General features: G+C 53.5%; 1 protein-coding gene and 4 long non-coding RNA genes across 5 annotated transcripts; 3 read left to right on the top strand and 2 right to left on the bottom strand.

The window, feature by feature from the left end:
• Positions 1 to 663: 663 nt before the first annotated feature.
• Positions 664 to 4,600, bottom strand: LOC118157334. Its single transcript, XR_004746606.1, has 2 exons — positions 3,147 to 4,600; positions 664 to 1,844 (listed from the first exon to the last, which is right to left on the bottom strand). It is a non-coding gene; the product is annotated as an uncharacterized LOC118157334 (long non-coding RNA).
• On the top strand, positions 1,300 to 9,828 carry LOC118157337. Its single transcript, XR_004746609.1, has 2 exons — positions 1,300 to 1,689; positions 9,625 to 9,828. It is a non-coding gene; the product is annotated as an uncharacterized LOC118157337 (long non-coding RNA).
• On the bottom strand, positions 7,756 to 9,590 carry LOC118157335. The gene is made up of 2 exons (XR_004746607.1): positions 9,430 to 9,590; positions 7,756 to 9,263 (listed from the first exon to the last, which is right to left on the bottom strand). It is a non-coding gene; the product is annotated as an uncharacterized LOC118157335 (long non-coding RNA).
• A 2,614-nt stretch (positions 9,829 to 12,442) lies between the features above and the next one.
• Positions 12,443 to 13,852, top strand: LOC118157336. Its single transcript, XR_004746608.1, has 2 exons — positions 12,443 to 12,520; positions 13,006 to 13,852. It is a non-coding gene; the product is annotated as an uncharacterized LOC118157336 (long non-coding RNA).
• Positions 13,853 to 15,671: 1,819 nt separating this feature from the next.
• LOC118157338 (homeobox protein SIX1) lies at positions 15,672 to 18,702 on the top strand. Its single transcript, XM_035311613.1, has 2 exons — positions 15,672 to 16,438; positions 17,417 to 18,702. The coding sequence occupies exons 1-2, from the start codon at positions 15,879 to 15,881 to the stop codon at positions 17,703 to 17,705; spliced, it is 849 nt and encodes a 282-aa protein (XP_035167504.1). The 5' UTR covers positions 15,672 to 15,878; the 3' UTR covers positions 17,706 to 18,702.
• Positions 18,703 to 20,030: the final 1,328 nt, after the last annotated feature.

The following is a 20,030-nucleotide window of genomic DNA, read 5'->3' on the forward strand; positions in this document are numbered from 1 at the left end:
GCGGGAGTTGGAGGGCGAGCGAGAAGCGGAAAGTCTCTGCCTATGCAAATGTCAAAATTCTCCCTGAGCAGCCACCCATGCGGTATGCAGGATGAATCATGTCCTAACGGAGCACATTCCTACTACTTTGGAGGGCTTTGCAGATGTGTTCCAGGTCACCCTAGGCGAGAAAACCACACACAGCCACGGTTACTTGTTCCCTGGCAGCTTGTGTGCAGATGGAGAAAGGGGGACAGCACCTTCCAAAGGGTGGGCAGCCTGCTCCCCAAGCCAGATCCTTTTACACGGGGTCAGGGGATGCTGGAGGGAGGACCAGGGGCTGCCAATGCGGGAGGGAGCTCAGCTGGGATAAAGCTGTGCTCAGGCTAACAGTAGGGCTCGGCGAGATGGGCTCTGATCTAGCAGGGAGAGTAGCTGAGAAGGGAGGCAATGCTGAAAGACAGTGCTTTTTATCCTCTGGTTCTGGCTGGGTTTTCCCTCCTGCGAGATCAGAGGGGAATTTCTGCTGCTCTGAGGCAGAGAGTGGATCAGTAAAACAAGACCTTAACAAAAGTGCTCATGGCTTGGACAGCAGAGATCTCCTCATGAGGCTGCATCCCCCTGCCTTGGTGACCTCTGGCTACAGAAATCTTTGGGCTGGAGCCGCAGGACAGTATATCTCACTTATGGATACAGATCACATTTTTAATATAGAAATACATTTTAGAAGGAAAATGATTCCCAGAAATAGAAATTCATCTGCCAAACAATGTGCACATAACTGACTTTACACTCAGAGGTGCCAGAAAGTTCAGGAATGAGACCAACAATAAAAACCAACACACGTGTGAAAAATCTACTACATTAAAGCCAGTTTCAATAAAAATAGCACCTACTTTATATGCTGCAGAAGCTGGCACGAGCCTGCGAAAGCAGAAGGAAAAAGATAAAATGTTCAGAAGTTACACACAGTCCAGAGAAATCGAGCAGTGCTGGCGCGGAGCTGATGGTTACTCAATAACTCATGTACAATATTCTCCTGTGTAAGTACTTTAATTCTTCATCCTGCTACTTCTCGGGCAGAAAGACACAATTTGGAATACTCAGGGCTAATCAATAAGCTTTGTTGTTGCAGCCAAAGTGCTTTACGATATATCTTACATTACCCAAAAGGACCCAAGAATGCTACAGCACCATTTTCTTTCCTGTTCTGCAGACTGACATCCAATTATTTCAGCGTGGTAGCGGTGTTCCTTACACCACTCGCAGCTGTAGAATGCAGCCCCTCCCCTGAGGAGCTTACAGTACACAGAAACAAAAGAAATGCAAGCTGGGGAGGAGGGGGGACAAGGGCAGAGAGAAGAAATAACTTGCCCAAGGTGATGCTGGAAGTCAGTGGCAGAGGCGGGTTGCAAACCCAGGTCTCTGCCTCCCCCTGTTGCTTTGCCCACTGGCTCACGCCGCCTCCCAAGGAGCCAAATCCAGCTCTGATGCAATGCCCCCTGAAAGCAGCAGGAGGACTTGCTGCTTATGCCAAAGCGGAGTCTGCTCCATTCATTTATTCACTATTTACAGCCGCCTTCCGATGCCAACCGACAGCGAGCCTCGAGCGAAGCCCTCGCGATAAATTGGCTGGCCCTGGACTGGGATCGCTGAAACCGGTCAGAGACGGAGCCTGCAAACTGCTCCCGCATGGATCATCCCGTGGAGGTGAGGCATGCTCCCAAGATCCCTGCTTCCATGTCAGGCTGACCTGGGAAAGGTTTCCTTCCTCTCCCACCAAGCCTGAGGAGAGAAAGAGATGCTCTTGGGAGGTGAGGTGGGTTAGGCTAGAGTCCCAGCTGCATGTGCTCTTGCAGTGGTTACTGAAATAATAAGTCAAGAAGAAATGACCACTAAGAGCCTACCCACATCCTGGGAAGGTGCGGGAATTTTGCTATTCACCGCTCTCTGAGCAAACAAGGGCAGGCAGGGGAATTGGAGACAGTTGTGGAAAGCAGTATGTCTCATACCAACCTAAAGACATTTGCAAGGGACATACAAATGCACACTTGGTCTGCATTTAAAAGCCAAGTCTGTTGTGCTGTCTGCATGCAGTGGGTGTTCATCAGATTAAGACTTTAAAATATATATATATATCTCTATTTTAATTTCTCCTGTATGCAAGGAATGACGTTAGCTTCCTAAAGACTACTATAACCTTTTTTCTCCTCTTGGATATAATAATGTTCTTCCCAGAGCTTCTAAATTAGTTGTGGGCAGCAAGCCTTGCTGCATCCTGCATCACCTGCAGGTCTTTATCTCCTCCAGATTTGTCCCAAAGGCAGCCCACACCAGGCTGTAGAAATACAGCACACTGAAGTCTGCCCAAGAGGACAAGGACTGGGCGAGAGACCCAGCAGTTCCAAAAACAAGGGTACCTGGAAGCCGGATGCCAACAGCAGCCTATTTCCAGGTATTGCTTTATCAAGACCACTCTGGCAGGCCTGGAAGCGCTCCAGGAGCGGGACATGCTGCGCATACCGGGCACAGGCTCCTTGCACCCGCTAGAGAATGGCCCCCGCCTTGCTGCAGCTGCAATTTATGGGGTAGAGCAGTGCCAGGCTCAAATCTGGCTGGCCTTTGCTTCTAGGAATAGCTCCTTAGAGCCACTGGGCTTTGTGCATGCAGGGGTTTTTTGGTGAGTTGTGTTTTTTGTTTTTTGTTTTTTTTTTTCCATGCAAAACAAAGATATGGCTAGCCTAAATATTAAGGCAAAATAACTTCACATAGCTTCACCCCATTTCTTCAAAACCTCTATCCTAGAACATGAGACTCCTTAACCAGTTGCTTTTGGTTTACAGTTGCTGCCCAGTTACAGCAGCAGTTATTACCAGTGTACACAGCGTTCAGCAGTGCTCCTGTGCCTTTCAAATTTCTCCCCAAAGATCTGGATCTTTACAGTTCAGGCTACAAAAGCAACACTTGTTCAGGTGAATGATGCTCATACAGACAAGGAATTGTCATTACAGAGGGACAGAAGTACAGTACAAAGCACATTTCATATCTTAATTGTTCTCATGTCTTAGGATCTTTTTAAAGGCCATGATAAACTCAGTATGGCTGGGATATAAGCAACTGCTATAAACAGAGATTCACAAGACTAGAAGGCAATAGAAAAGCCATACCTAAGCACAAAATGAGACAACACTCCCATTTAGGCTTTGCCAGAGCTGAATCCAGAAGTGCCTCCTGCCCAGTGAGCTCAGCAATTAGGAACAGCAGGACAGCATGTGCCTCATTCACAAGCACCTGACACCACTTGTTATTACAGGCCACCACCTGTAATACCTCATTGCTCCACCTCTGCAGCCAGCTGCTCCCCATTTGCAATTTGAGTGACCAATTGTTGCTGCCCAGGTGCCCACTGCATGTCCCCACCAAGCCCCCCAGGTCCACAGCCAGTGACACTCATGCCTCCCAGGTTTTCCTCAGCTGGGTGTAATTCCTGTATTTAACACGCACACCCTCTTTCAAAGTCAGGGGTGTTCCTGAAAAGACTGATTATATATACAGATACATATATATATATACAGATCCTCATGTTTTGACCTGGAACCATGAGATCATCACAGCTTCAGAACATTTTCCCACCCATCCTGCAGTGGCTCTGCCCAGATTGCATTTCCACAGTTCATTTAGGCAAGGAGCAGCATAAAAATGTTGATGAGTGCCAAGCCATAGCACACCTAACAGCTCTTCCTTTCCCAAATCGCAGGGCATGCCATCAAGTCCAGTGAGGCTGGCAAGACAGAATATGAGGACCCCACTTTGTACCTGCTATAAACCAAATCCCAGCAGCTCGTTCAGTGATGATGCTCCATGGTACTGATGTACCAGGTAGTACCGTTTCCAAATCTCCTGGCCCTCAGCCTCAAACCTAAGCAATGTTCTGATTTGCCAACTTTCACGGTTTATGAGATTTGCAATATTTAGTAACTGGTGAGAGAGAGGAAGTAGGAAGGGGGGTTTTACAGCCACAGCTTCCTGCTCAACTTAAGAATTATGTTCCTGGTTTTTAAAAATAAAAATTGGAGGTGTTGAAGGCCTCCAAACCATATTACATATAGACATTGGTTTATTACATTTATTCACCTAGCCATGTGTAAGCATTTTATCTCAAAGCTGGTGTCGTGTTTTTAGGGCCAGCCTTATGCTTTCTGAACCTTTGGGTTGCTAACAAGATAAAAGACACTTCAACAGAATAAAACGGGGTATCAGACAGGCACTTTACAAATAAAATGAAAAAATGTATTGCTAAATACATGGCCTACAAATTCATTAGAATTTTTGTCAATGCTGTCTTTGGATCCAAATTTCCATAAACTTAAAAATAGACTTCTGGGTTAATTTACTTGACAGCTGTTGTCTGATCAGTAAAGATACCAACTGAATTTTGACAAAACTCTGTATAACTCAAATATTTCATTGGCCTAAGTACAAATTAAATATATATATATATAATACAAATGTATTTCTTCAAATCAGCACCTCTAATACCAGCTTTTTTTTTAAGGAACTGAAGAAAATTCCTATTTACATCCCTGTATAAAGCAGCCAGGATTTCCAGAGCATCCTGTGCCTGTCCTTAAAACAGTTTATCATGAGCAAATGGCTCCCAGTTGTAACAAATGGTTCTCAGCTGAGTTACCACTGATAATGAAGACAAGACTAACCTCAGGGGTTGTGGGAAAGGAGAGAGACATTCATCATGTGCCTTGTATTAGCAAGCACCTTAAACCCTGTTCTAGGAGAACTCTGAAGCATTCGTTCTCCCAGGTAGAGACCTGAAGACAAATTTAATCGACTCCAGGATTTCTATTTGCTGTAACATAACAACGTACTGCAAGAAGAAAAATTGCTGAGCTACTCAGCTCACTCTGAGTTTTAAAGCTTTGGCCAAAACAGTAGTTTGAACCTAGCTGAAAGGGTAGCAATGTTTTTCTTCTGGGCCTGACTACAATGGGGGTTGAAATCTTCCAAATACTTTTATTTTTACAAAATAAGAGGGACTAGGAAGGGAAAGACAGATTATTCCATATTTTCAGCCTGACTCCGAGGCAGTCTGAACTGTAGCTATCTCCCAAGCTGATGTTAACCATTGGGAACCAAAACCCCAGTTCCTAAATACCTGGATTTCCATTTCCCCACCTGTACAAGGGAAGTCACAGCACTTGTCACCTTGAGGGGAGAGGCACAGCCAGGCTGCGACTCACCCAGCCGTGACGGCACAGCCCAAAGGCTGCAGGTACGTCCTGCTGATGGAACAGACGTGTTAATTGGATAGCACAATATTAGGGTGCCATTGAACTTGCTCCTCACATGGATGAATTCTCAAAATCGGCCTGGCTGCAGGAGAGAGCGGTAACAGTGCTCAGTGGAGCTGCTGCAGCTCTTCTAGCAGCGGCTCCCCATGGCAAATAAATTGCACTCACACAGCACTGCCTGGGAAGTCTGCATGGTATGTGGCTTAATTTTCTTTTCCATAATACGAAATCCAATCTGAAATGCACAGATTAGTAAACTAATCTGTGCAAATCCTATTAATAGCCCTTACGCTGCTGCACTCCCATTCACATTCGAACAAATCTGTTGCGATTGGGTTGGTTTCCCCTCATCTCCGGCCAGACCGTCACCACCTGGTTGTGGTCATGTCTTCGCGAAATGGCTGGCCACAAATGGAAACTTCTGCTTTACGATCTTCTCTCATAGTTTTCCTCCTGTCCCATGGTCCAACGTGCTCTGGATCAAAGCATTAGCTCTGTAAATCATCGCGGTGCCATCGAAGCTAAAGGGATTACTGGAAGGATCGCTCGGCTTTCGTGGGGAAGGGCAGAGCCTGGGCCCTCCTTCCCTGCAGCATCACTGCCTTCTGCACCAGCTGGGCCCCAGGCACCTCGCTCAGAACCGAGCCGTGCATGAACCACCTAATCCTTCTGTACCTCATTTCACAGTTACCCCAGTGTCCAAACGCTTTTTGTGCCCACCAGTGACAAAAGGACAGCACCACACCATTATTTTGGGTAATGGGAACCCTCACACCAGTGTTCTGTCTGCTGGAAGTGGTCTGTGGCCCTCATGACAGTCTTCTGGCTGATGGAAGAGGCCCATGGCCCTCACACCAGGGTTCTGGCTGCTGGCAGCGGCCTGTGGTGAGGGCCGGCTGAGCTGACCACCCTGGCTTTGCCTTGCACCTATGGCCTGCATGGCGATTCGGGCCCCTGAGGGCCTCGCTGACAGCACTAAGGGTTTGTGGCCCCTCTCAGCCATCACCAAGTGCCCCTGATCCCCTTCTAGTCATGGGGAGATTTTCTCTTGTCGCTGTAGAATCTGCTCAAGATACAGCTTCGCCGCCTCATAGTTTCTCCTAAGTTGTTTATAATGACCTGCAAAATTCCTGCTGTTTTGCATGAAGATTAGCTCAGGAACTGTTTACAATTCTTCAGCGTAGTGGAAGAAATGTTTTAAAAGTATTACCCGCACAAGAAATTCTCCCCAAATTCTCTTTACAAGGGGGTTGTGGTTGTGTTGTTAAAGCCTGCCTGTGAAGCAGCCATTTGTCTTTGTATCTTCAGTCTCTTCCTAAAGGTGCCTGTTGTGCCATGTTGTGCCTGTTAAAATGCCACAGAGGAAAAAAAGAAAAAGAAGAAAAAAAAAAAAGCGGAATTTTTAGAGGGAGCCAACCAGCCAAATACAATATGTGGCCAGACAGAATCAGAAGTGCTGGCTGCAGTACAAACCCAAGAGGCTTCAGACAAACCAGCCCAGCCACAATGGTAATGGTTCACCAGCAGAAGGAATGCAGTAAACAAAATGGGGGGAAGCCCCCCGTGAGCCCCCTCCTTCATTCCTTCCCCCAGAAAGCTGTCTGGCACGGCAGAGGCTAACCTCACGGAAAGTGGTGGCTTAGATGCTGAGGCAGCACAGGAGCACCCTGTGTCAGGCCCTCTGCACATGTACTGCGCTCTTTGTGGAGTCAGTGAGGTTTTCCAGACTGGCTGGTCCCAGTGTCGGGCTTCAGAAACTCAGGGCTCAATTTCCACTGGAAATTTTGGTGTTAATGCCTGCAGCTTGCTGCAGCCTTTTTTGCTTCTCACAGCATGCACCACTGGTGCACAGATCCTGACCTGAGCAGTACCTCCATGTGTCACGGTAATAAAACTCACTTTCAAATTAATTTTAAAAGGAGAATTTGAAATTGACTGCTGTGTAAAGGACCATAAGTCCTGTACCTTGTACGTCCCCGTCCTCTGTGCATAAACACCAGCAAGCTGCCAGCTCGCTCCCCAAGCACAGCCTGCAGCTCCAGCATCCTGCTGAGGTTTGCAGACTTGGGAAGAAGCTATGAGGGTGCCAGCAGCTGCCATGGCCACCTTGCCTTCACAGCCAGGATGCTTTGGAAAGTGATCCTGTACAAAAATAAAAATAAAACCCAAACCCCAAATCTTTCACACTTCATCCTCCTGTTTAGCCAAACAGCTTCTTCAGGGACCAATCTGTTTCATTTAGTGATAAAGTTCTGCCATTGCCACCCCACCTGTAAGAGCAGAGAGAAGGACTTACAGATATGTTTTGGGAGACACTGGCATTGCCAAAATGCTTCAGAATTAAAGGGACTTCAGCTGATATTAAAAGAGCTGAAAAAAAGCGGAGGAGAAAGAACTACAGCCATCAGATGGATGCTGCGATCTGGTCCACTTGTGGCACGAAGGATGTTAAATGAAACAAAACCAAAACTCAGTGGAACTGAAATTTAATGAAACCAAGAGACAGCAAACCTCTCTATAATTAGCCTACAGGATTCACAGCCAGAAAATACCATAGGAGCCAAAAGCTTTTCACAGTACGACTGGAAATATACATGTACTTGCATGGCCCAACATTTATGTATATATAACTGTGGTGTCTCAGGGCTGGAGAGGACCAGACATCTCCATTCAGCCTTTTCCTCAACTCCAAGACAAGATCAAATGCACGGCGGTATTTTCTGACAGATGTTTGTCTAGACCTGTTTTTAAATGTGAATCTCCAACCTCCTCGGGCGGTTTATTCCGATGCTTCCTTTTCTTCTTCAGCTTTATGCACACACACATGCACGCACGCACACACGTGTATCTGTCTCAGAAGGTGAGCTGAGCTGTCTCTGATGACTTGCACATCAAAAGACTTGTAAAGTCATTTCTTGTGGCAAGATCTTTATTGTGAATGATGTATGAGCCCAAAAGATCCCATCTTGACCTGACTTTACAGGCTGAGCTTGGGGGACCAGCAGATGGGGTAAGGGGGGCAAATGGGAAAGGAGGGGGAAATTCATTCCTTTCCTTATTAACTGGCCAGATTTGGTCTGCTGATAAGAGACCCACATGCTGCTTTTGTATACTCAGGTTTTAGACTAGAGCAATCAGTTCCTCTGATTTGGGTAAAATAAAGACACTTTTGGCTTCTTCAGCAGCCACCTTGGAAGAGTTGCTGTCCTCTCAAACTCCAGGAACAAAAAGGACGGGTGAGGAAGGAAGCTGTGCATCTGGATATGCAAATGGCACGATGGAGGGCAGCACTTTTCCAGCACACCCTGGGTATCTATTACCCTGACTTTCGGACTGACAATGCACCAAATGTTTCAGTGCCTGGGGCCTTACAAAGCTGACTGGCTTTTTTAGCTGAAAGCACTAATGTAGAAAGGCAATTGGGAATTAATTATTTAATGCGATCCTCATTGGTAGAAAGCTTCTTACCCTTCCTGCATCTCGGCTACCATTATACATATGTTGCTTTCTTCAGACTACAGCGATTAGAGAGCAGCAGAAAATTATGGCTAAATCCAGTCCCCTCTTATGACAAACTCCATTTAAATCTGCAGATTTGCACTCAGGTAACTGAGAGCACATTTTAGCCCTATGCTATGAAAACGTCAGTCGTGACAAAATCCGTCGGCAGGTCTCAGCGTCTCCATTTCTGAAAATCAGCTGGCTCATACCTCCACTCCCGACACTCCCTTTGACAGGCAGTGGAAGACTATTCCTGTTTAAAAATTAAAATACATGCAAGAAGCACTGGTATTAGGAGGAAATCAGGATGAGATCCCTTTAGTGCGGGTGCCCGGATGCCTCGCTGTACACGGCAGAGCTGAGTGAGCAGGCAGGAAGGTGAATTTCTGGATCTGCGCCGCGTGCTGCTTCAGCTCCCGTTTCTCAGATATCCTAAAGATAAGCATCTATTTCATTTGGAGTGTTTTTAGTGATGACCTGTGTAAAAGCAAACGTCCTTTTGAAGATCGCTGAGCAACAGCTGCATGCCAGAAACTCCCATTCAAGTTACTTGAAGAGCATAAGAATCAGGCCCCCTGTATTTAAAAAACAAAGTTTGCAAAACAAGATGCTGCAGGAGGGCTGATAAGGGACATGGACTTACGGTGTCAGCTGTCGTGGATGGCAAAACAGTAACTTCCCCGCAGCCACTGCCTCTGAGTTGTTCTGGACGAAGCCTTGGCAGGATCCTACAAAATTCAATGCAGTGAATTATGCCAGGGATTAATTTAATGTAAGGTGTGGTATGTTCCCAAACAAATATATTGTTTTTTTTTTTTTTTTTTTTTTGTCTCTTCAGATGAAATAAGTACAACTGTACAGATGTGCTTTTCTAAGATCCAGTGGCATGAAACCTGAAATACCCCAGCAAGATTCAGGAGTGAGAAGTTTTAATCACCATGGAAGCGAGACACTTTTGAAGGTCTATGAAATTATATACCCAGCTCTGAGAACGGTAAACTTATCCATGCGGACAGATCTGCTGATAAACAGATACAACCCATTTTCTCTTGGAAAGCTGCTTTATACGTTGCTTGAAAAAATAATCAGTCATATCAGTCATGCAAGACAGGTTTATGCTGGGAAGAGAAGGGAGAAAAAAAAAACAAAACACAAAAAAAAACAGCGCTCGCAGAGACATTCTCTAAGGAAAAGGCGAGGCAGTACGAAAGTAACCGCTTCGTTTCAGCGGCTCCCTGCGAATTTAGGGGGCGGAAGAGAAAAGGGGCTGAGCATCTCTCAGGGCCAGACAGAGCGAGGCCAGCGACAATGGAGGCATATGGACGCCCACCCCGCACGCAGACAGAGGGGGGACCCCCAGACCCGGCTTACGCAAGGTGACCTTTCCCCTCTCTAAAATTTCAAAGCTGGCGTTGCCGGCGCTGAACAGACTGCGTGCCATATGTAACGTGACCTCAGCTCTGCTCTGCCAAGCCACTGATGGCATCACTAATGAGAGGTGAAAGGTCCCTTTCTCGAAGCGCTCTCGGAAACCCACCGAGGCAGTGGGTGCAGGACGGGTCCCCCCAGGCTCCCAGATGCCCTCCCAAAATCATGCCTGCACCCAACCCTCAGCCTGAGCCTCATCGGGCACGGTCCCCAGGCAGAGAAAATATTTACTCAGTGCCCTAATGCAAAAAGTGCAGGTAAACAGAGCCATTTATGTAAATCTTGTACCCATTCTGCCCCGTGTGAACCCCGTGTTTACAGAACGGATTATGCGCTTTGCATCGCCCGGGCGGGGAATATGGATTTGTGCTTTCAGACAGCCAAAAGGCAGGGGAGTGCGGGCCCAGGCAGCTGTAGGTGCCAGCAGGTAAATAAAGCACCCTGGGAGAGAGAAATACTGAGAAGGGACGGGTTTGCCCCCCCACCACAATACTGAGGCCCTTATGGGTGGGACTGGGGGTCCCACAGCATGGGCACGCCTGGGTGACTCCAATGGGAGCAGTGGGAAAAGTGGCAGTGCCCATCCATTTTTTTTTGTTTGTTTTTCAGGTTTTTTTTTTTCCTTCTGCAGGATTTTTTTTTCATTTTTTCATACTTTTCACCTTTTTTTTTTTGCATATTTTTATATTTCCTGCACAAAAAGTATTGTCACATCTTGCAGAAAGAAAGAAAGAAAGAAAAAAAAAAAAAAAAAAGCCACATACCCCTTTTGGGCAAATGCTGAATTTTTGCTTTTTCTTCTCACCATTTTCCCAGCGCCCCCCTGCCCCCAGCCATCCCCTAGCGGGGGGCTTACCTCTCCCGAGCACCTGGCTCCCTGCCCCAGACACGCGTGGGGTGACCCAGACACGTGCACGAGTGTCTCTGGTGAGGAGACACACGTGGGGTGGGGATGGGATGGGGGCACAAGGTGTGCGTGCCCCAGTGGGTGCGTGCACGCGGGCGTGCAGGGTGCGCACGCAGGGAGCGGTGCAAGCACACGGGTGCAGGTGCATCCGTTCGTGGGTGCACACAGGAGGACAGAGGGGTGCCCACGCGTGGGGCCGTGCAGGTGGGAGGCGTGGGTGGCTCAAGGGGGGACACAGGGCTGTGAGTGGGGCAAACTTGGGGCACCCTCCCAGGCCTGGGTAACTGGGGCTTGGGCCAGACACGTTCCCACGGCCACGCGTGTCGCGGTGCGGGAGGTGCGGGCAGGCTCCAGCGCAGCGGAGGAGTTAAACCCCGCCGCTGTCCTTGGGTTTTAGGAAACGGCTCATCCAATTCGGTTCCAGATTATTCAGGGGCAGGCTGACTCGCTCGCTCCCCACACCAGCCCAAACATCTTGAAGTAATCAGCAGCTGAGAACGGAGACGTCCCCCTGGCATCTCAGGTTAAAGAAGGAGGTCCAGGAAAATGTGGTAGAGCCATTACAAGAAACCTGAGATGCATTCATCAGAGACTCCAATTGCCATCGCATTAGGATTGATTAGAGACCAGCAGTACCGTAATGACCCGGAAAGAGGGGCATACGGGGATTATTAATATCAGACTTTTTTTTTTAAAAAAAAAAAAAAAAAAAGGAGGAGGAAAAAAAAAAAAAAAAAAAGAAGAAGGGAGGAGGAAGGAGAAGAAAAGAAATCGCATTGCAGGGCTGCTGCTGCTGCTCGTATACAAACTTACCTGGGGGAGTGCGGGCACCGGAGAGCCACCCGGGCGGCCACCTCGCTGCTGCGAGAGCACAAACGGGTGGCACGGGAGTCTGGGGCCCCCCAAAATCTCCCGGGGGGCGCAGGCTGCAGGGGGCGGCTCGGGGAAGGGGTCCCCGAGCCGCCGGGCCGGCGGCAGCAAGGACGAGTTAAGGAGGCTCCGAGAGGAGCAAGGAGACCTCGGCGGCTCGTCTCCTGCTCGGTTCCCTGCGCCAAAACAAATCAGCCCCTCCTGGTCTGGGTTTAAATGCAGCTCACTGGATAATTAACTCCATCTTTCCAGCCCTGCTTTAACTGTTTATTTAGTGTCACCCCGTATTACCATCACTAGCACTTTCCTCTGAACAGGAGGAGCTGGAGGGTTTCACCTCCCAAAAGGAAATTCTTCCTAGCTTAAAAAGAATCAGCATCCCGGAGGTACACGAGCGAGCAAAGAGGGGCTGCGGGTGGGGAGGGGGGGGTCCCACGGCAGGGAGGGGGGACGGGGACATCGGGTCCGGGTCAGCCCACGGAGAAAAAACCCACTCGTGGCCAGCTCCCGTCCTTCGGACAGCGTGCCGGTAAGTGCGCGGAGAAAGGGCCCGCTGCGCCCCGCTTGCGCGCTGGTTGCGCCCTGGTTGCGCCCTCCGCGGGGTCCCGGCTGGGCCGAGCCGGGCCAGAGCCGGGTCCCCGTCCACTCCCCGGGGTCCCCTCCCCAGGGTCCCCTTCCCTCGGCCCCCGGCGTTGTTTTTACAGGTGTCCGGAGGGCGATTTACCAACACGTAATTAAAGGTTGCGCCGGTTTGCAGGCGCTCGGGGCCAAAGGCTCCTGCGAGACAAGAGGGATGCATATGGAGAGGGGCTTGTCCCTCCTCATTAAAAAAAAATAGAATAATAAAGGGGGAGAGAGGGAGAGAAAGCAAATACAAATCCTTTATTGTTTAGAAATACGCCAAGGAAGCTGGCTGTCTCCCCTGCGCCTCGCATTCGGCAGGGAAGGCAACACGGATCCGGTATCACGTTGCAGATTCTCACTGAAGATAACGAAATGTGATCTATTTTTCAGAACAGCAAGTGGATGGGAAAGGAGCCCTCTACAACACAAACCTCATTGACTAATGGGCCGGTTTTGGGTTTCGCCTTCGAAAGGTTCGGAAATGGGCAGCGTTGTGTTACTGCCCTGCCGGCTCCCAGCCTCCGAGGCAGCACGGGGCTTATTAGCACCGCCGAGACACGGCTCCGAGCAACAAATAAATAAATAAAAGCGCTCTTGCTTTTATTTCGTCGCGATGCTTGCGTCCCCAGACCCCTACACTTCGAGACAAAAACACAACAAAAAAATGAGAAAGCAACAAAATCAAATTTCTTTTGGGAAGAGGGTTATTTCTAAGGGGAGAGGGGATGCGTGTTCCGCCTGTTTTCTCCATTGTTTTGCTGTTTGTTTTTTTCCGGCGGAATCGATGAAAACCCGCCGAGTGCCTTTGCACGAGCCCCGTCTTCCCCCCCAGTTCCTCGCCGCATCGAAAAATCACGGAAAAGAGGAAAATTTCCAGCGCAAATGCCACGGATCCGCGCCCCGGCGGCGGCGGAGGCAAAGCCGGCGTGGAGAGGCTCCGGAGGCTGCAAAGCCCGGGCTGTGCCCAGCCTGCGGGCTGCTGCCCCTCGCCTCCCGAGAAATAAAGGGGCTGGCGGCTGCTCCGAGCCGCCTTGTTGTTGTTTGGTTGTTTGCATCCAGTTCTGTTTTATTTCTTATTTTTTTCATTATTATTGTTTCTATTTTTTTTGCGGCTCGAAACCATTTCTGCGTGATTTTGAACGGGGGTGAATGGCACGGCGTGCTTCGCAAATCCGTGCCATTTTACCTCTGCCTGGGGTTTAAAGCGAAAGGTTTCAATTTTTAGGAAAAAAAAAAACAAACCCTGAGATAATTAACATCCCCCACGAGCGGCTCTGGGCTCATACTTAGCCCCCAGGTGGAGCCCACCAGCGCACCGCCGCCGGCCCCTCCTCGGGCCGGTTTCGGGGAGCCTGGAGAAATGAAACCCCGCTCCCCAAAAGCTCGGGGAAGCCTCTCTTCGGCCGCCAAGGGAGTTTTTGCTTCTTCCCAGCCACCGCGGTGTTTATTTTGGTCGGCCTTTTAAAGGAAAGAGAGGAGAAAGGCGAGGGGGGATAGAAACCCAGCAAGGGGCTTCCCCAGCCTCATTTTTTTTTGCGTTTTCCTCTCCCTCAGCCCGAGGGTAAGGACCCTTGGCTCGGCTTTTTCCTATCTTCTTCGGGAGTAGTGATAAAAATAAAGGGAAATAAAGCAAACGGAGGGCGGGGAGCCCGTCCCCAGGCTCGCAGCTGGACATGGCACCGCTCGTCCAGGAAGCGGCCGCGGGAGGCTGCGAGCCCATGCGCTGTAATTCTGCGCACTTGCTCCAGACTTTAGGGTATTAGTTGATTTTAGAGCCGGGTTTTAAGGCTCCGTTCCGGTCCCCACACAGCTGCCTTGTCAATAAGGATCTGTTCCAAGCAGACATTCCTTCTGGGAGGACATTGCAGCTCTTTAAGACTTCATCTGAAACATCACAAGTACTAAAATAAAATGGCAAGGGAAAATTACCAGACACATGGTCACGGGCACTGCGCAGACGGGGTGGCAGGGGCTTATTTTAAACGGCTCCGAGACGCGAAATACACGGGGAAAACAAGCTCCGGTGCTAGGAGGAAATATCTTCGGGCACGGGCCTTTCCCCTGCACGGCCAAGAGGGTGGAGAGGTCCCGAGGGTCCCCCCGGATAGGGACAGGGGCAGGGGCAGGGGCACCGGGATGGCCGCCGGCCTCGGCCCCAAACTGCTCCTAAAACCCAATAAATGAACCCGGAGCGCTTCAGCCCGAAGAAATCAGCCCGGCTTTAGCGGGGACAACCAGGTTTTAAAGAGCCCCGTGAAGTCGTTCCTTAACCAGAAGCGGTCCGGAGTATGCTCAAAACGCCGCAGAGTGCGGAGAAATAGGGGCAGGAGGACACCCCCCCTCCCCTGCCCTTATCTGAGCGCATTGTCCTCCTCTCCCAGCCCGTCCCGGCTCCTGACAATAGCTTATCTTGGTTTAGGGAGCCTAATTGTTTTCTAATTTTTCCTAAATAATTGCTTTGGAGCGAGGTGTGCAAATGAGGATTAGGGTAATTAAAGCGCCGCCGGTCGGTGCGGTTTGCGCTCCCGCTTTGCCCGGGGGAGGGGGGGGGGGGGGGGCGGGGGGGCGCCCCCCCGGGCCCCCCCCGGACGCTTGGGGGGTAAAATGGGGGGGGAAAAGGGGGGAAATGGGGGCGAGGTAAAAAGGGAGGGAGTAAAAGGGGAAGGGGGTAAAAGGGGAGAGTTCGGCGCGGGGAGGTTCACTGCGCATTATTTATTCATCCCCAGCATTAAGGTAATTAAAGACGGGCTGGATGCACGGGGACGGAGAGCGGGCGAGGGGGGGGGGGGTAACAATAAATAAATAAATAAATAAAAACCGGTTAAAATAAAGGGGAAGGAAGGCAGGAAAACCCAAGCTCCTTTCCGAGGGGGGCTCCCCCCTTCTCCCCCCCCCCCCCCCCCCCCCCCCCCCCCCCCCCCAGAGGCGGCGGGGGGAAGCGCACCCGGGGCCCCCCGGCCCCGCCCCCCCGTGCCGAGGCTCTGCCCGCCGGGCCGGGCTGGGCTGGGCCGGGCTGGGCCGTGCCGGGCCGTGCCGTGCCGGGGGCCGAGCCGCGGGCGCCCAATCAGCGCGGCGCGGGGGCTCGGGCGCTTTAAGCGCGGCGGCGGCGGAGCGGGGACAAAGTCCCCCCGGCACCGCACCGAGCATCCCCGCTCCGGGGACCGGGCCGGGACCGGCGACCGGACCGGGAACCGGGTCATTCCTCCTCCTCCACGCCTCCGTCGCAGCCCCTCCGGCCGTGTCACTGCCGCCCAGCCCCGGCCATGTCGATGCTGCCGTCGTTTGGGTTCACGCAGGAGCAGGTCGCCTGCGTGTGCGAGGTGCTGCAGCAAGGGGGGAACCTGGAGAGGCTGGGCCGGTTCCTGTGGTCCCTGCCGGCCTGCGACCACCTGCACAAGAACGAGAGCGTCCTCAAGGCCAAGGCGGTGGTGGCTTTCCACCGGGGCAACTTCCGCGAGCTCTACAAGATCCTGGAGAGCCACCAGTTCTCGCCCCACAACCACCCCAAGCTGCAGCAGCTCTGGCTCAAGGCGCACTACGTGGAAGCCGAGAAGCTGCGGGGCAGACCCCTGGGAGCCGTGGGCAAGTACCGAGTCCGCCGAAAATTCCCCTTGCCCCGCACCATTTGGGACGGCGAGGAGACCAGCTACTGCTTCAAGGAGAAGTCCCGGGGCGTGCTGCGGGAGTGGTACGCGCACAACCCCTACCCCTCGCCACGGGAGAAGCGGGAGCTGGCCGAAGCCACCGGCCTCACCACCACCCAGGTCAGCAATTGGTTCAAGAACCGGAGGCAACGGGACCGAGCGGCCGAGGCGAAGGAAAGGTACTTGAGACCACCCCCCCCCCCCCGCCCCCGGCCCTCCCCGCTCCCGGCCCTACGGAGGCAGCCGCCGATCGCTGCCCGGCTCCCGGAGCCCCCCACCGGGGCTGGGACTGGGAGAGGAGTCCCGACCCCCTTCACCCTCTGCTCCCTTCACCCCCTGCCCCCCTCACCCCCGATCCCCTTCGCCCCCAGCCCCCTCGCCCTGTTTTCAGCCCCCCCACACTCCGGCCTCGCTGCTCCCCCCCTACAAACAATTCGGCTCCAGCCGGCTGGAGCTGGGGGTCCCGCACCCTCCCCCCCCTCAGGGGTTAGGGGGTCCGCAAGCCGGTTCTCACCCGGCCCCGGTGCCGATCCCACCTGCCCGGGGGGCAGCGAGCCCCTCGGCCGCCTCCCCAGGCCGCCCCCGCCTTTGTTCGGTGCCTTCCGCCCCCACCCGCCCGGGATGGCCTCGGTGCGAGGCGGTGGCTCGGCTCGGCACGGCTCGGCTCGGGCTGCAAGCCCCCGGCACGGCCAAAGAGGGGGGAGGCTCGGGGCCGGCACTCATCGTCCTCAGCTTTGGGGCGGCCGCCGGCGGCCCTAACGAGGCCCGGGGAGGAAATAGGGCCGGCCGGCCCCTCCGAGCCTTCCCGGGCCGCGGGGCCGCGCTTGGATTTTTGTAATTAAAAAGACGGAGATATAATAATAAAAAAAAGCTCGGAAACCCCAACTTCTCCTCCCCACCTAACTCACCGGGCTCTCGGGGGTATGCGGGGCAGCTGCCTTACCAGGGGGGCAGCTGCGGGGCCGCTCCGTTAGGAAAATACGAGGCGCTCGCTTTTTTTTTTTTTTTTTTTTTTTTTTTCCTTCTTTCTATTTTTTGTTTGTTTGCTTGTTTTGTTTTTTTTACCGGGGGCGGCCGCGGGGCCCCGTCGGGGCCGGCATCCCGGATCCCCCCCCCCCCTCCCGGTAACGTCCCCGCTCTGCTTGTGCCCTCCGCAGGGAGAACACGGAGAACTCCAACGCCGCCACCAACAAACCCAACCAGCTCTCGCCCCTGGACGGGAGCAAACCTCTCCTGTCCAGCTCCGAGGAAGAGTTTTCTCCGCCGCAGAGCCCCGATCAGAACTCGGTCCTGCTCTTGCAGGGGAACCTCGGGCACGCCAGGAGCTCCAGCTACCCCCTGAGCGGCTTGGCCGCCCCCCAGAGCGCTCACAGCCTGCCGGGCCACCAGCTCCAGGACTCGCTGCTGGGACCCCTCACGTCCAGCCTGGTGGACCTGGGCTCCTAAAGGGCCGCCACGGGACAGGAGGCTTTGCCCGGGGACACGGACTCTCGGTTGTACGCAGCGGACGGCCTCCGGTTTCGCAGCTCGCCCTCTTAACGTGACTCTCGGCTCTTTTCACTCGACCCCACATCGGTCCACTTTTCCCCACCCGCCCCCCCCCCCCCCCCCCCCCAGCGTCTCCCACTATCATCATTATTGTTATTATTTTATTTTATTTTTTTTTTTCCACGTAGCCAAACGCAAAGAGCAGCAGAAACCCTCGTCCCTTCGAGTTCAAACGAGCTGGTCCCAGCGGGAATTACAAAAAATATATATTAAAAAAAAAAAATCTGGATCCGATTCCACCCGAATAAATCCCAGCCCCGCAGGCGTGCTGGGGCAGGGGCGGCCGGGGGCGTCCTGTCCTTGTCCCTTGTCCCTGTCCCCGTCCCCGCGGAGCTCGGACGGAGGCAGAGGGAGCGGAGCGCTGTGCCCTAGCGGGAGGAGGGAGGGGAAGTTTCGTTTACATTTTTCATATTTAGCGTTACCAGGAAAGATTTCGATGTAGCTGAAATTTAAAAAGAGGGGGGAAAAAGCAAAAAAGCAAAAAAAAAAAAAAAAAAAGGCAAAAAAAAAAAAAAAGCTGCAGTATTAGAGTTTTACCAAGTGCCTATGTCTTAACGCGGCGGTGCGGGGCTAGCGAGCTCCCGTGGGCCTGCGCCCCCCGGGCATCCTTCTCCTTGGTGGGGCAATGCTTCGAAGTGGCTAAAAACGAGAACAGTGCTGAGAATAACGCGAGTTGCCGCCCGTTTCCTCCTGAACGAGTATTTCTCGGGCTGCCCTGCCAGCCCCACGCTGCCTTCTCCTGTCCGTCCCCGCTCGCCGCCCTCCCGGTTCGGCTTGCGAGGAGCCCGCGGCCGAAGCTGTCTGTCTCGAGTATTTGTTCCCAGAACTAGCATGTGCTTTCAGGTTTCTTTTCTATTGTACCTAAAGAGGCTAAATTAAATCCGCGCTGATGGCACAACTGCGAGGCTGCGCTCTTCTTTGCGGGGCTGAGCCCCCCGACGTGCCTCGGAGGTGCTGGGGGTTTGGGGGGAGCCGCTCTCCTTCCACTCAGCCCCTTTTGTTTTGTAACTGAGGGATGGAGGGATACAAGGAGGGCTCGGGGAGGGCACCCCGGGGTGCCTGGCCGCGGGGTGGGCTCCGTCGGAGCGCGCAGCCCGGCCGGAGGGAGCCGCTCGCCACCCGCCCCGTCGGGGCCTCCGCCGCTGGCGGTGCCGAGCTCCCCCGTTAGCGTTTTGCATCATTAAATGCGTGTTTATTTAAGTCGCTGCCGTGTTTGTTCTCGAGGTCCTGGGCCGTGGAGAAATGTCACCCTCTGCAGGAGGGTCTTCCCAGCTCCGCCGTCCTCCCGGAGCATCCCGGGGGCGCTTCGCAGCTCTCCCCGGTCCCCCCGACGGGGCGGGGAGGTCCCCCGAGCTCTCCTCCGGCCCGGCCTTCGGTCCCAGGGGGGACAAAACCCTCGGGGCCCTCCCCGCTCCTTGCCGAGGCCCGGCACCGGCCGCCCCGTCGGGGCACCCAGCCCAGACCCTGCCGGGCTCTGTGCGCCCCCCCCCGAGCCCGGGTCCTGGGGGGGTGCGACACGGGCAGGACAGGGCGGGAACCCCGTCCCCACGGCAGGACGCCCTGTGGAGTGGGAAGGACCCCGCTGCGCCCCGATTTTCAGCGAGCCAGTGTCTGGCGGTGGAGGGGAGCAGGGTGAAAGGCGCTTTGTGTTGGATTTGTGCTCCCAGGGGTCCTGATGGGACGGGACGTGCGCCCAGGTCCTCGCCCCAAGGTCCCCCACCGCCTTTCCCAGGGGACCGATCCGCCAAGAAGCAGCGCAGCCTCCCCTGATCCTAAAAAAGCCCCGCGGGCAGAACGTGGGGAAATGGGGGAGGCTTTTGGGGGTGAGCAGCCGTCGGGCTTTGCGCCACAGGACTGCTGAACCCCAGCTCCCGCTTTTCCCAAACCACGGGCTCGGTGGAGAGGAAAGACAAAAATTGCCCGGGGCTCCGGCCCGGCGCGGCGCTGCTCAGAGCGGGGACTCACAAACCGGTGGCTATTTTCAAAGCAAAGAGCGCAGAGGCGCTTCCTGCGCGCAGGCAGCGGCAGGGCCGGCTTCCAGAGGGGTGGCCGGGGGGGGTCCTGCTCCCCCAACGCCCCCCTCCCCAGCTCGGTCCTGCTTCCAGGCCCGAAACCGGCCGAGCGGAGTCGCGCAAAGAGCGCGCAAGCACCGCGCACGCTGCGCCCCCGGCCGCGGAGCCGTGCCAGCGCCCCGAGCCTCCGCTTCCCTTGGCAGGGAGAGGG

This window comes from Oxyura jamaicensis (genome assembly GCF_011077185.1).
Source record: "Oxyura jamaicensis isolate SHBP4307 breed ruddy duck chromosome 5 unlocalized genomic scaffold, BPBGC_Ojam_1.0 oxy5_random_OJ101315, whole genome shotgun sequence".
NCBI classification, from domain to species: domain Eukaryota; kingdom Metazoa; phylum Chordata; class Aves; order Anseriformes; family Anatidae; genus Oxyura; species Oxyura jamaicensis.

Bases quoted from the DNA above. Each gene is read 5' to 3' on its own strand.
- LOC118157338 (XM_035311613.1), top strand. From the start codon at position 15,879: ATGTCGATGCTGCCGTCGTTTGGGTTCACGCAGGAGCAGGTCGCCTGC. The intron at 16,439-17,416 runs GTACTTGAGACC...TGCCCTCCGCAG, and splicing joins GCGGCCGAGGCGAAGGAAAG to GGAGAACACGGAGAACTCCA.